Source organism: Aspergillus eucalypticola (genome assembly GCF_003184535.1).
Source record: "Aspergillus eucalypticola CBS 122712 chromosome Unknown BO83scaffold_6, whole genome shotgun sequence".
In the NCBI taxonomy this organism is placed as follows: Eukaryota; Fungi; Ascomycota; class Eurotiomycetes; order Eurotiales; family Aspergillaceae; genus Aspergillus; species Aspergillus eucalypticola.
The window spans coordinates 845,436-859,980 of NW_020290280.1; the positions used below are offsets into that span (position 1 = coordinate 845,436).

General features: G+C 52.1%; 4 protein-coding genes and 1 non-coding gene across 5 annotated transcripts; all 5 read left to right on the forward strand.

The window, feature by feature from the left end:
* Window positions 1–68: 68 nt before the first annotated feature.
* On the forward strand, window positions 69–2,337 carry BO83DRAFT_333436 (putative manganese ion homeostasis (Fr)). Its single transcript, XM_025528340.1, has 2 exons — window positions 69–585; window positions 650–2,337. The coding sequence occupies exons 1-2, from the start codon at window positions 271–273 to the stop codon at window positions 2,297–2,299; spliced, it is 1,965 nt and encodes a 654-aa protein (XP_025390692.1). The 5' UTR covers window positions 69–270; the 3' UTR covers window positions 2,300–2,337.
* Window positions 2,338–2,885: 548 nt separating this feature from the next.
* BO83DRAFT_t96 lies at window positions 2,886–2,973 on the forward strand. The gene has a single exon. It is a non-coding gene; the product is annotated as a tRNA-Glu (tRNA).
* A 1,253-nt stretch (window positions 2,974–4,226) lies between these two features.
* On the forward strand, window positions 4,227–6,529 carry BO83DRAFT_376439 (sugar porter family MFS transporter). Its single transcript, XM_025530717.1, has 4 exons — window positions 4,227–4,706; window positions 4,770–5,098; window positions 5,159–5,620; window positions 5,673–6,529. Exons 1-4 carry the CDS (start codon window positions 4,609–4,611, stop codon window positions 6,368–6,370), a joined length of 1,587 nt encoding a protein of 528 aa, XP_025390693.1. The 5' UTR covers window positions 4,227–4,608; the 3' UTR covers window positions 6,371–6,529.
* Window positions 6,530–6,781: 252 nt separating this feature from the next.
* BO83DRAFT_376440 (putative ab-hydrolase associated lipase) lies at window positions 6,782–8,924 on the forward strand. Its single transcript, XM_025530718.1, has one exon. The coding sequence runs from the start codon at window positions 6,887–6,889 to the stop codon at window positions 8,798–8,800; it is 1,914 nt and encodes a 637-aa protein (XP_025390694.1). The 5' UTR covers window positions 6,782–6,886; the 3' UTR covers window positions 8,801–8,924.
* Window positions 8,925–12,212: 3,288 nt separating this feature from the next.
* Window positions 12,213–14,536, forward strand: BO83DRAFT_461108 (putative oxalate decarboxylase). The gene is made up of 8 exons (XM_025537238.1): window positions 12,213–12,771; window positions 12,849–12,938; window positions 13,062–13,077; window positions 13,136–13,307; window positions 13,370–13,437; window positions 13,524–13,644; window positions 13,704–14,208; window positions 14,275–14,536. Exons 1-8 carry the CDS (start codon window positions 12,477–12,479, stop codon window positions 14,424–14,426), a joined length of 1,419 nt encoding a protein of 472 aa, XP_025390695.1. The 5' UTR covers window positions 12,213–12,476; the 3' UTR covers window positions 14,427–14,536.
* The last annotated feature ends 9 nt before the right edge of the window (window positions 14,537–14,545 follow it).

Here is a 14,545-nt window from a genome sequence, read left to right on the forward strand (position 1 = left end):
CGTGACGTGTCTCCATCCGTCAATCGGCGGCGATCCCCCTTGGACCATCCATTCCCACATCGTCATGCACTGACTCTCATTCCCTCATTCTTATATCTAATCTCTAGCTGACCTGTCGCTCGTTTATTGTGTTCTCTTGCAATTGTTGATACTCCCCAAAGCATGACCTCCGGTTCGGTCAACTGCTAGCTGCCCACCTCTCGTGTGTCAGCCTCAGTACCGCAATGCAGCAGGGCTGCGCTCGACCATCCATAGGCTGAAACAACGAAGATGAGCTATTCATACTCGCACAACGCCATTGCCGACTCTTATCGACCTGCTCGCCCAGGGTCTCCCGCGTGGTCCTCGGGTTCATCGGAGCGGGATCAATCACCGCCGCCATGGCCGAAACGGTGGGCTTCGGATCTACGTGAGGCGACAAGTACTAGACATGGGATATTGTCGCTATTCAAGCAGGTCGCTAGATATGTCTTCACCATCTCGAACGCTTTGGTTGCTTTATGGATCTGTACATTATGGTGGGGCGAACGGACTGTCTTTCAGGACAGCGTAAAAGCATGCAATTGGGGTAATTGGGAGAGATGGGTAGGTGGTCGACGTTGGAATCCGTCCCTTTCCTTCTTCCGCTAACTCGTCATTCTCGAGACAGCCCCAAGACGCAATTCCACATCATGTCGCTTTCATCGCCGACCCGCAATTAGTCGATCCTCATACATATCCCGGCCGACCATGGCCCCTTTCGACGTTGACCGTCAAATTTACCGATCAATACCTTCGGAGATCCTTCTCGTCCATTCAGAAAGAACTAGGCCCAGATTCCGTGTTGTTCCTGGGTGACCTTTTCGACGGGGGCCGGGAATGGGCTACGGCATCCAGTTCCAGCCCGGAGGAACGCTACAAGAAATACAAGGACCGCTTTTGGAAGAAAGAGTTCCATCGGTTCGTGAAAATATTTGTGGATACATGGAAAGATGGTGATGATCACATACGTCACCCGCTTGGGCGGAGGTTGATCACTAGCTTGCCTGGAAATCACGATCTGGGTTTTGGTTCGGGTGTCCAGATCCCGGTGCGCGATAGGTTTCAGAGCTTCTTTGGCAAAAGCAATCGCGTTGATGTCATTGGAAACCATACTTTTATCTCTGTTGACACCGTGTCGCTGAGCGCCATGGACCAGCCAGACCCGGAGACAGGCAGCTCAGGCACGGGCTCAGGCGATGGAAAACAGCCAAACGAACACATTTGGAGAGATACCCAGGATTTCCTCGACCGCATGAACGTACATCGGGGCAGGGCGGAAGTTGAGGCATTGCGCATGCTCGCCAATAAGACTGAGGGCCGTCAGTTTCAGCATCGGGCTGTTGATATCTTGGAACCGTCCGTCGACCCGCAGCTCAAGCCGGAGGTTGCGGGGTTTCCCACTATCCTTCTTTCTCACGTACCTTTATATCGCCGACCGGCCACGCCGTGCGGGCCCTATCGCGAACACTATCCGCCCAGTGGCGAGGGTTTGGAGGAGGATGACCGGAACGCTATTCCGATGGGTCGGGGCTATCAATATCAAAATGTTTTGACCCCGGCCATTTCTCGGGATATCGTCTCAAAGGTCGGGCCTAATTTGGTCCAGATGTATTCCGGGGATGACCACGACTACTGCGAGATCTCGCATCACGAGTTCAGCGGGTCTCCTAAGGAGATTACAGTCAAGAGCCTCTCATGGGCCATGGGAATTCGTCAACCGGGCTTTGTACTCACCAGCTTGTGGAATCCTCTTGATCTGGCCACTGGTGAACCCGAGGGGTCTGCTAATGCCGGTCGCACGGTCCAGAACCACTTGTGTCTTCTCCCAGACCAATTATCCGTCTTCATCTATTACGGGGTAATTCTTGGTTTCACTCTGTGCGTACTCCTTGTGCGCGCTGCGATCATTGTAAAATATCTCCCATCCGGGGCGAGTCCCGACGAGCCCATTCTGCCCTTGTCAGAACATCGCTCCCCGCCCCCGCAGCGCGCGGCCCGCTACAAGACCCCATCTTCTGGTACGTCTAGCTCCACGTTCCCGTCGCCTCGCGGGCTGGCCAGCCGTGCGGTAAACGCACCTCCCATACAAGCTGCTTACGCGGGCTCAGATGAGGACAAAGTGGGCAGCGCCAAGTGGAAGCCATCGCGTGGCGGGTCACGACGGCCGGGGGCTAGCGCTTCCCAAATGACCCTGATAAAGGAGGAATTCCTTGCATCGGTCATGGGAGTTGCCAGAATTGCGTTATGTTGGTACTTCTTTCTCGTCTGGCGATGGTAGGCGATAGTTTTTTTTTTTTTTTTCGGTTTCGCTGCGTGGGTAAATATAGTCTGTACATGGATCTCTAGCCCTTTCATATTGTAATTTTGGGCAGGCGTATGGCATGGTTGAATGGCGTCTTCTGTTGGTGGCGAGCATAAAAACACCTATATCATAAGTACTAGGTATATGTATAATGGTACTGGGGTGGCTGGTTTTTATTCCTAACCAGCCCTGTCAGCGATATTGGTGACTTGTTTGTAGAAAAGTCCGATTGTTACTAGTACTAGTAGTAAGTATATATGTTACGCGCGCTATGATAGAGAGTACAGGTGATAGTATATATATATTTTATTAGGGTTACCCACTATGCTTATCGTCTGTACTAGTACCGGTACTCGACTGGGTAAGGATCAGTCCAAGTGATAGAAAAGTGCACGTCTACAAGATTTTCCGACTTTACTGTCCAAACAATGGATGCATACTAAGGTTAAGCAAAGGCGAGTAGAGCGTGGTCTAGTACTAACAGACACCGAGACATTGTTTCTCTCAAGGGACTTTTTCACTGGCTTGTATAATCAATAGCGGGATAATATTTTCCATCAAATCCGATATGGTGTAACGGCTAACATCGCCGCCTTTCAAACCGAAAGACTTGACCGCGGCAGCTCGGGGTTCGATTCCCCGTATCGGAGAAGTCCATTTCCTTTTTGAACCTTTTTTTTTTTTTCTTTTTTTCTTTTTTTTTTTTTTTTTTTTTTTTTGCTACACTATCTGTTCTCTTGTCACTTTTTGCATCATGATGTTATTTTTTTAATCCAATCAATCATACAGAGAACATCGTGGGTTGGCTATCTGCAAGCCATACGACAGGATGATGTCTATGGATGATAGACAACATCCACGGTCGATCCCTTCCCGGCCAGGCCAGGTGACCAACTCTAACCCGAATAGACTTTGGAGACCAGACCCTTAGCGTCGCACCCTCAGCAATTAACAACCCATTTCTCGCTTGCGCAATTCTATTACTGGTTACTGGACCAGGTACGGGAATATCTCGGGGATTCATCCCTACAGGGCCAATCACACGAGCATTAACACACTAAATTAAGCATCCTGGTGGCGGCCTGCTCAAACCAAATTGCCCTCACAACCCATGCAATTGGGATGGAAAGCAAACGCCCAGACTCTAATCTGTTGACTGCCCAAGCCTAAAGCGGCTCCGGTGAGAAGAAAATGTGAACCTGAATTCAATTGTTGACTGGGGAGAAAGCAATCCATGGTTGCCACCCACGGGCAAAGCGTGGCTGAGCCCGTTGAATGGCCGGAGCTCGACTGGAATTTTCGGTTCGGGTCTCCAGGAACCCCGGACTCACGAGGACAACACAGGGACGGGCAGCCCTCAGGGTCTGCTCATCAAAATCCGTGTGTCAAGGAACCGTGTATATTTCCTATTGTGCGCTAGGTGATTAAGATCCCCAGCCGGAAATAGAGACGGGCAAAACAAGTGGGAGATCTGGCCCGCCGGCCACGCGAGTCTGGCTGGCCGTTCCCGGCCTCTTTTCCACATCTTTCTGTCTGCACCAGCCGCGTCTGGCCTCATCTCCGCGCCTCTTTCTAGATCTCTCTAGATCCAAACCACCCGCTTCCAAGCACACTAGCTGCAATGGCTCGCGTGCGATATCCCGATTCTCTACTGACCGACCATGATCGTGGCTGAGACCGGTCTGGGGACCCGTGGATGATCGGGATGATCTCGGCCAAATGCCTCAATTTGACTTTTGTCCGCGCCGTCATAGTCAATCCTCGGCCACCCCATGCTCTCCCTCTCTCAGCCAGTCTCTTGAGATTACAGCTTCATGTTGGCTTGGCTTGTCTCGGACTCGGCCATTGAGTGGTTCTCTCGTGTTTCTCCCCCACTCATGGCGCCTCGGCCCAACGTCCTTCTCCAGACTCGGCACACACACTCGCAATGAGACTGCGGAGTCTGGGGCCCCGTTCTCTCACCTAGCCCGATTCCGTGGTCAGTGGCGTGCAGAGACTGACTGATTCCGGCCGGTCTGGTTGTCGGTCTGCCGGATCTGGGGACGAATCTGCCTGCTCGCTGCCATCCCCGCGTCCCGCTCCAAATACTACATAAAGGCCTCCATGGCCCGGGTCTGGGGTAATGGATCTCTCATCATCTTACCTTCTCCGGCTCAATTGACTCTCACACTCTGCTCACACCTCACTGCGCACTGCTCACTGCTACATCGCTCACATAATCTTTGCCTGACCCCACATCTCCTACCTTCAGTCGATTGCTCTGCCTTTGGTCTCCCAATCTTACTATGGGTTTCTTGTTGAAGAGACCAGATGATGCGGTGGGCTCAGCGGCCCCCGCCATCATGATCGGTCTGTTTGTCTCCTTTGGAGGTATCCTCTTCGGGTATGTACTTCTATCCCTCAATTATGATACGTGGGATGTGTGTCTGACCTTGGATCTGAATAGCTATGACACTGGAACCATCAGTGGTATCCTGGCCATGAAGTTCTGGCGGAAGATGTTCTCTACCGGATATATCAACCCCTCTGATGACTACCCCGATGTAACCTCATCTCAGTCTTCCATGATTGTGTCATTGCTGTCTGCCGGTACTTTCTTTGGTGCCCTGGCCTCTGCTCCTGTTGCGGATTACTTTGGTCGCCGCATTGCCATGATCATCGAATCATTTGTCTTCTGCTTCGGTGTGATCCTCCAGACCGCAGCCACCTCCATTCCGCTGTTTGTCGCTGGACGGTTCTTTGCTGGCTTTGGTGTTGGTCTACTCTCTGCAACTAGTAAGTCGCCAAGCCCCTATGCTACCTAGAACTTAGACACACGTGCTAACTAGAATACAGTCCCTCTTTACCAGTCTGAGACGGCTCCGAAGTGGATTCGTGGTACCATTGTCGGCGCCTATCAGCTGGCCATCACCATTGGCCTGCTGCTTGCTTCTGTTGTCAACAATGCCACTAAGGACCGCATGGATACTGGTAGCTACCGCATTCCGGTTGCCGTCCAGTTCGCATGGGCCATCATCCTCGTTATCGGAATGAGTGTGCTTCCCGAAACGCCACGCTTCCTGATCAAGAAGGATAGACACGAGGCCGCGGCCAAGGCGCTTGCTCGTCTTCGTCGTATGAATGTTGACGACCAGGCCGTCGTGGATGAATTGATGGAGATCCGCGCCTCGCACGAATACGAGATGAGCGTGGGCAAGGCAAGCTTCCGCGACATTCTGACTGGCTCCCTGGGTAAGCGGTTGGCCACTGGATGTGCTGTGCAGGCGCTGCAACAACTCGCTGGAGTCAATTTCATCTGTAAGTGTGCTTCTTTCGATTGGCCAAGGTTCTCAGAACTAATCGCTTTCAGTCTACTACGGAACGACCTTTTTCCAGCGCTCGGGCATTCAGAACAGCTTTACCATCACACTCATCACCAACATTGTCAATGTGGTCTCCACGTTTCCGGGCCTGTACATGGTTGAGAAATGGGGTCGCCGGCCCTTGCTGCTGTTCGGTGCGGTTGGCATGTGCGTGTGCCAGCTGATCGTGGCTATTGTGGGCATGGTGGCTTCCTCGGACGTGGCCAATAAGGTCCTGATCGCCTTTGTCTGCATCTACATCTTCTTCTTTGCCAGCTCTTGGGGCCCCGTCGCGTGGGTTGTGACAGGTGAATTGTACCCACTCAAGGCTCGTGCCAAGTGTCTCTCCATCACGACGGCCACGAACTGGCTGCTGAACTGGGCCATCGCCTATGCCACCCCCTACATGGTGGATTCCGGTCCGGGCAACGCGAACCTGCAGTCCAAGGTGTTCTTTATCTGGGGTGGCTTCTGCTTCATTGCGGGAGTGTTTGTGTACACCTGCATTTACGAGACCAAGGGCCTCAGTCTGGAGCAGGTGGACGAGCTCTACTCGAAGGTGTCAGCAGCCTGGCGCTCTCCGGGATTCATCCCTTCGGCACACTTCGCCGGTGCGGATGCCGACAAGGCCGGGCCCAGTGTGTACGAAGTGGAGGGTGAACTCCCCCAGAAGCGCGAGACTTCTCAGCATATCGAGACGGCTTAATATGGATTCTTATGTGGCTTAGGATATGACTTTATTATTGATTGATTTATTTGGATATGGCTGGATATGGTTTTCTTTTCTTTCTGTTAATATAGTTAGCCTATGATGTGATATATTTAGCGTACGATATGATATATATGACTATGATTGAATCACCGATCTCTTCTTATCTCTTCTTGCATGTCATTTGCACGTCACTTGTGACCCTGGGGTGCCTGAGTGCCTGAGAGGATGACCCCCCTGTGACGCCTTAGGCAACGATCCCCCGTCGCTGATTGGGCGCCACCCCCCACCGGGTGACGTGCACGGGCCCACAACACGTGATTCTGGCCTGAAATCTGGGGCCAATCTTTCATCATTGGGGAAGGCTGCGATTCCAGATCGTCTCTGCTTCGCCTCGATCTTCATCCCCTATTTCTCCCTCCGACTCCCTCTTTTTTCCCCCTTCCTCGTTCACTGAAAATGAGGCCCTTTTCCTTCCCTGCTTTTGGATCAGCCACTGTACCCTGATCCCCCATGTTCATCTCTGAATCCGACCCCGACGAGGGGCTGTCCACCAGTGTTGCCCGGGGCGCTGAATCGCGCGTTTCTGACAAGGCCCCTTACTTCGATACCACCGTTGAAGTCGGTTCGATTGAGCAGCATCCAGCGCCCGACGCAGGGCTGAAAGCACCCTTACAGACGGGGTATGAGTTGCAGGATTTGGGCCCCATTTGTGATGAGGATTCGGAAAATGCCTCAGCGGTCACTGAACGACTACTTGGAGAGGAAGAACCATTTCCATGGAAGAATCAACTTGGCAGCTCGATTGCAAATAATGTTACACACCCCTTGTTCCCACCGTTACCGTCCTACGGACCGCCTTCCCTGATTACCTCGGTTCAGCATCTGATTATCCGCTGCGTATCCTTCGTTTTGTCCCTCGTCTTTCTCGGAACAGTCATCCTGGGCGCTATTATTCAGACCGCTAGTGCATCTGTTTTGCAGATTTGTCGGAAGATAGATGGGCGGTCTCTCCATACTACGAGACTATTTCACGAGGAGGAGCGGTCACGGCAGGTAGAGCGAAACAAGGCTTCGCGGAGGTGGAGTTACCGACGAGAGAAGGAGGTGGATGAGGAGGCACTGGATGAGTGTCCGCCCTTGGAAGGGGGTAAGGATCCGGTTGTATGCGATGTAGCGTACTACGCTAGACGGGTAGGGCTAGATGTGGAGACCTTCAAGGTGCAAACCGAGGATGGGTTCATCCTCACCTTGTGGCATGTCTACAACCCGCAGGAACACACCCCCTTGCCTGCTAAGGCCCGGCGCCCGCGAGGCCCACGCATCTTCACTGGCCAGACCGACCCCGAAGCCTCTCGCCGAGCTCCGGGCAAATACCCTGTGCTCCTGATGCACGGGCTGCTGCAAAGCGCCGGGGCATTTTGTGCCAACGATGACGACAGCCTTGCGTTCTTTTTGTGCAAGTCAGGCTACGATGTCTGGCTCGGAAACAATCGGTGCGGCATGGTTCCGGAACACACGACGTTGTTTCAGTCGGATCCACGGATGTGGGCATGGAACATCCAGCAGATGGGGGTGCTGGACTTGCCGGCACTGGTTTCCCGGGTGCTCTTCGAGACAGGCTTTGAGAAGCTCGGACTCGTTGGCCACTCGCAGGGCACCGCAGAGACATTTATCGCACTGGCCAAGGATCAGCGACCGGAACTGGGAGAGCGGATTTCAGTCTTCTGCGCCCTCGCGCCGGCCGTGTACGCAGGCCCCTTGGTGGAACGGGTCTACTTTCGCTTCATGCGGATTATTCCCCCTCTCATCTTCCGGGCCTTCTTTGGAATTCATGCGTTCATTCCTTTCATGATGACGGTACACCGCCGGCTACATCCGCGCATCTATGGCACGCTGGGATACTACGTGTTTTCTTTCCTGTTTGGGTGGAGCGATGCGCGCTGGGACCGCGGCCTCCGCGATCGCATGTTTCAATTTGCACCCGTGTACGTGAGCGCGGAGACGATGCGGTGGTGGCTGGGGGGCGAGTGCTTTGCTCACCAGAAGTGCATCCTCGCGACGAGCGAGGTCACGCAGGCCGAGGCGGCGGAGGATCAGCGGGTGGCGCGGGGCCATGGCGAGGTCCTCCGTAGCGACACCGCGTGGTATGGCCCTCAGATGCCTCCTGTTGCGCTGTGGATCGCAGGCTCAGATGGTCTCGTGGACGGGCGCCGGTTACTGCACCGTCTCGAAAATGGGCGAGAGCCGCATGTCCGGCTGGTGCACGCCAAGGTGATCGAGGAGTACGAGCACCTGGATGTACTTTGGGCGATGGATGCAATCGACCAGGTGGGCCAAGAAGTGCGGCAAGTGCTTTGGGAGACGATGCCGCAAGAGGCACGGACGCGATGCCGGATGCCACGGGGCGTGTGGACTGCACGATGAAATGCGAAACATTTTGATGACTCGATGACATACAACTGGGACTTGGAATAAACTAGCATAGACGGATAATTCGGCTGGGCGCATGTACATACATAGCATATAGAATAGACTTGTAGATTATCGGGGCGCCTGATTATTATTATCATCATTTATTACTTATACGATCTCTGTCTCAAATTCTCAATGGCTCCAACCTGACGCAGATGATACCATCACCTGTCTGCTGACTTGTCGCTTATTTCCAGTACACAGACACATTCCATCCCCCAGTAGGGATAGTTGGATGAAATGACTGTGTTAATCCATCCCAATCATCGTTAGTATCTCCGACTAAAACCGACCTCACCAATCCGCACTCTTGCATCGCCCCGAGCAGGGGCCCCCAGTCAACCCTCAGCTCCAACGGCTGGACTAGTTCTAGTACTAGTATCGAGTTAGTGGCTGCTTAGCCTTTTCCCCCACCATATCAATCAAGCCGCGTATTCTACTCCACCATCCATCCACCTGGTCCTCATGCCCCCTCCCAGTCTCCCACCCCCAGCTAGTCCAAAAAATGACAGCTTGCTTAGCCCTCCCCACTGATTCAGATCATTGGCTCCGAGTATCCGAACTCGCAGTAGTTACTACTCACTAGTACTACTAAGCAGCCACTTACTGGCGACTGGTGGCCTAAGGCCTGCGGGGTGCGCATGCATGCTCAGTTAGTTATTTGTATACATACTAGTTAGGTGGGTAGTAACTATGTATCGGCTATCGTCCTCAAGGTACCTTGTTCTTCTCCTCGCGTATACACGTTGCCAACAACGCAGGTACTGCTACCACAGCCCAGGAAAAACAGGTACGTACAACAATGGATGGAAAAGTATACTCCCGCCAAGCACTTAATTGTGTCTGTCTGACACATTCACTCACATCCCTGACCTTGCAGGCATAGTGGATAGCCAGCTACGTCATTTCCCCCCTCCCTCCCTCTTCTGTTGGAGTTGAGCCCCAACATCCGAAGATCAAGCACAAATGTGGGCACTACGAGTTCTAGGAGCAGAAGAAAGAAAATAACTCATTGTTAGGGAGGGTTAGTCGGGTTGGATTGACTTTTGCGGTGTGTATGGCCGATTCGGTCTCACTATAGCCTATAGCCTAACCGGGCTGATGAGCCATGTGCTCTTGAAAGGATCTATGCTACTACTACTACTTCTTGCTTGAGAGGAGGTTTGATGTATATTGTAAGTGCTGGTGATTGTTCTGTGACAGCTGGTGACAGTCGCTTATAGTAGTAGTATATAGAGGGTTCTGTAATACGATTTTGCTAACCCCCAATTCTCCTCACTGGATACCGCCGCTCAGGCAGCCGGGTTATCCGACTGCGGGCTTGGTGCCTCTTGGGGGTTGTGGATGGATCCGAGGAGTTGGGGAGGAGGTAGTTTTCGAGAATTGGGGTATATTATGAGGGCTCATTGTTAGGGAAGAGTTCTAGACTTACGACTTGAGTGGAAAAGGGATGGTAGCGTTGTGGAATGGGGGCATCGTTGAGGACGGCAGAGCGAGGGTGGAACGATTGTTACACGGAACCGGGAATTAACAGCGGGAGAATGATCTGAAGAATTTTCTTGAATCAAGGCGAAAATCTAGAATTGCTTTTTCTCTTTTTTGTTTTTGCAAGGCGTTGACGTTGAAGCAAGGGCGGGATGGAACAACTAGTACTGTTGTAGTAGTAGTAATAGTAGTAGTAGTGGTGGTGGTGGTGGTGGTGGTGGTTGGAAGTAGAACTGAACAATAAGAGGATGTCATGGTGATATGTAAACCTGAGGATTCCAATTAGGGCTGTGAAGTTTAGTTGTTCCGTACTATATATAGAATTGGAAGAAGAGGTGAAGTTGGGCCGGAAAAACGGTTGAATTTGACTTCATGTTTGCTTTTATGTGTTACTATTCTTTGCACAAAACTCTCGTATGGTCATACTTTGCACTGACAGCATGTCTGCCGCGTCCGAGCGAATAACACCCTTCAACGCAAGGTGTGCTGCCTGGAGAGGAGGCATAGGCATGTACACCGACTCTTGTCGGCATCGCATCGATCGCGTATCAATCAGATAGTAGTAGTACCCAGAAATCACGCAACTAAATTGCTAGTCAACTACAACCACCACTACCACTAACATGACTCTCTCTCTCACACACCCCTGGAATTCATGCAGCAACTGACTTGTTTAGTGCGGGGCACATATGAGGGAAATATATGAAATGAAACTAGACCTGAGATTAATTAATTGAATAATTGGTTGAGGATGACGATCCGGGGGGTCCTCAAGCGAAAACACCACCACCACACCCTAAAATGAAAAAATCCCAGCAATCGGAAATTCCAGCATAGCCCAAAATTAAATCAACCAAGATAGTGCAGGCCGCTCATCCAAAACAAGGAATCCCAGACGCCATCGACGTGTCCTTCCATGCAGCACGGATGCACTTTGACAATCAAGCATTGGACCAAGAAATTCTCCGCACGCGGGGCACCGCCACTGCCATCCTTTCCCAGCATCATCTTCATTAAGGCTGTGCGTCGGTGAACTAAGCGATCAAGCAAGAAAACTTTGATCTTATGGAAACTTCCTCCAGACGAGACCCGAGTATCGGTTCTGCCTATCCATCATGATTTAAAAAAAAAACCATATACCCACTTCTTCGGCAGTTGACTGCTGTCACCAAAGTGAATATCTACCCGGTGATTTAAGAAAAAGAAATCAAAATAAAACCCAGCACTCGCAGAAACCTGCAACTGCAAGATGCAAAAAGGCAGCCAACCACAAGCTAAATCCCCATCGAGTATCCCGTCCCTAGCAAGGTACCTTCCCCTACGGCGGAGCCACTCTCAACGCTAGTCTGGCCTTCATTTCCAGCCCGTCCGGCCCGTTCATCAATATTGGACTGAAACGAACAACTGCACCACCACCATCACCGGATATACCCTCGTCCAGGTTGCTGCTGCCTTCGCTCTCCTTCTTCGATTGCTTTTTTGCGCTGTTCTAATTAACCCAGCCCCGCATGCAATCGCCGTTTCTCGTACCACCTTTTGGGCGGTGCTATGCCAGCTGGCTTCTCCTTTGGCTTCTCACCAACCCTATGGGGCTATCCTCATGACCCGTATAACAGCCCCATTCCTCTTGCTGACTCGGCTTCTCCAATTTTTAGTGAGCCTGATACTGGATTGACTTTATCCAGACCCGCTCGGTGCATGAGGGGAAAAAGCTAAAGCTTGCCGTCATGGCTCGGCTATGCGTGAGGGGGCGTGAACAAAACACTACATCTGACTATCCACAATCCGCGGAGTGGAGCGTGGGCTGGTTCCCTCGGCGTGCTTGCTTGCTTGCTTTGACTGCTGTCTGATGTCTGCTGTCCGTCTGTCTGCGCGCGGATGGGCATCGATCGATCAGGGCGAAAAGCCCGCTTCCGTGGCCGGCCGTGTAGCCCGTGGCCTCTTTGGGCCTGTTGACCGAGACCAGAAAAGTTATAAAGACCAGGTCCGGAGCCGGATTCTTGTTTCACAATCAGACCTCAATTCATCAAGCAAGGATACCTTCCAAAGCAAGCAACTCAGCCAGCCAACAAGCAAGACAAAGCGAAGCTGCAATCATCATTCAGCAAAGACACCTTTCTATTCATTCTGAGTTCATTCCATTATGAAATTATCTACTCTTTACTCTTCTCTACCTTGGGTCATCACGTCCCTTCTCACGGTAGCTGTTCATGGCGCTCCTACAGGGACGAAGTCGAACCCTCCCCTACGAGGCTCCGAGAACTTGCTGGGTTACTCGGCCTCCAACACCGTGACGGACCAGTCCACCGACGAGATCCCTTATGTGCCGGTGCCAGGACAGACCGATGCCGCTGACCTCGGCCTATACCTCGACTTTGAAGATATCGAGAACCCGCAACCGGTCCGCGGAAGCACGGGAGGAACTGACCCTGGACCTCGTATGTAGTGTCGATCCGTGGAACCAGACCAGGCGTTTGGTTGATCTGCAAATGATCTCATCTCACCGGACAAATAGGCAACGACTACTACGATCGGATCAATAGCGATAAGCTGGCTCCTCCGGGTACGGACAATGGCCAGACGATCAATGCCCAATGGCCTATGGGTGAGTTTATCTGCCTTGCCTTTTTCTTTTCCTTTCTTTTCTTTTTGTCGTTTAGCCCCTTTATTTGCTTTTTCGGTGGAAAAGCTTTAATGAGACAGAACAATGGCTAACAATTGGGGATAGGACTAAGCCATAATCGGTAAGCCGACCTGCCCTTGCTGCAATGCATGTTGTACTTCATACTGACTGGAGTGAAGGCTGGGATTGAACGGGTCTGGATGGGCTCGGCAAGAGAACGAGGTGGTGATGCCGGGCGCGACCGAGATGGCTGGAGTGGATATGCGCCTAGAAGCAGGTGCTTATCGGGAGCTGCATTGGCATGTGGCATCGGAATGGTCGTTGGTGTTGAACGGATCGTGTCGGATCGAGGTATGCAGAGAGAGGATCGTGACGAACCAGGTTGTTTGCCAAAGCTAATTCTTATCATTCAGGCCGTCAACGAGAACGGACAAACTTTCGTCGATGACGTGAGCGCTGGTGATGTCTGGTTCTTCCCTCCGTAAGTTTTTCGCCCCAATTCCAAATTATTGTCCCCTTTTATAGGGATGCATTAATGGGGATGGTCGGTTGACTCACTCCTTACAGCGGTGTTCCGCATTCCATCCAAGCCCTCGACTCGGGCGTCGAGTTTCTCCTCATCTTCGATGACGGTTCCTTTTCCGAGGATAATACTTTCCTCGCCACTGAAGTGTTTGCCCATCAACCGGTACCCCTCACTTGATTTATCCAGTTCTATGTATGAGCTTGACCTAACGATGACTATAGCGTGAGGTCCTCGCCAAAAACTTCGACCTCCCCGTTGCCGCTTTCGACGACATTCCCGAAGATGAACTTTATATCTTCCCCGGCACTCCGGCACCGCAAAACATCGAGGAGCAGAATGTAACTGGCTCTGCAGGCGCCTTGCCCAGGTCTCAAAGCTACTCGTACCACTTCTCCGAGCAGCCCGCGCACGAAGTGCAAGGCGGATCCGTCAAGATTGTCGACTCCCTCACCTTCCCTATCTCCACCAACACGGCCGCCGCGCTGGTGACAGTGCACCCAGGTGGCATGCGCGAGGTTCACTGGCACCCAAGCAGCGACGAATGGACGTTCTTCATCAGTGGCAAGGCACGCGCGACCCTGTTCACGGCGCCCAGCACCGCCACGACGTTCGATTACCGCCCGGGTGACGTAGGATACTTCCCGCAGAGCAACAGCCATTACATTGAGAACACGGGAGATGAGGATCTGGTTTTCTTGGAGGTGTTGCAGACGGATCAATTCACCGGTAAGTCATCATCCCCTAACCCCCATCCGGTAGAGTTGTGAATGTTAGTACTAATAATGCCTACAGACATCTCATTGGGCCAGTGGATCGGCTCCACGCCGAAGCAGATTGTCTCGGATACGCTGAACTTGCCGCAGAGTGCGCTGGATAAATTGAAGACGGAGAAGATGTATGTGGTGGCTGGATCGAATGAGACGGATGTTGCTGCTACTGCGTAGTCGCTGCTATTCAGGGATGTTTGATGATCTTTATGATACTGATGACTGGACATATTGTAATGGGACATATCTGTGGTTTTTTTGTTAAGAATTTGTTTAGTTTCGCGATAGATTTAGTT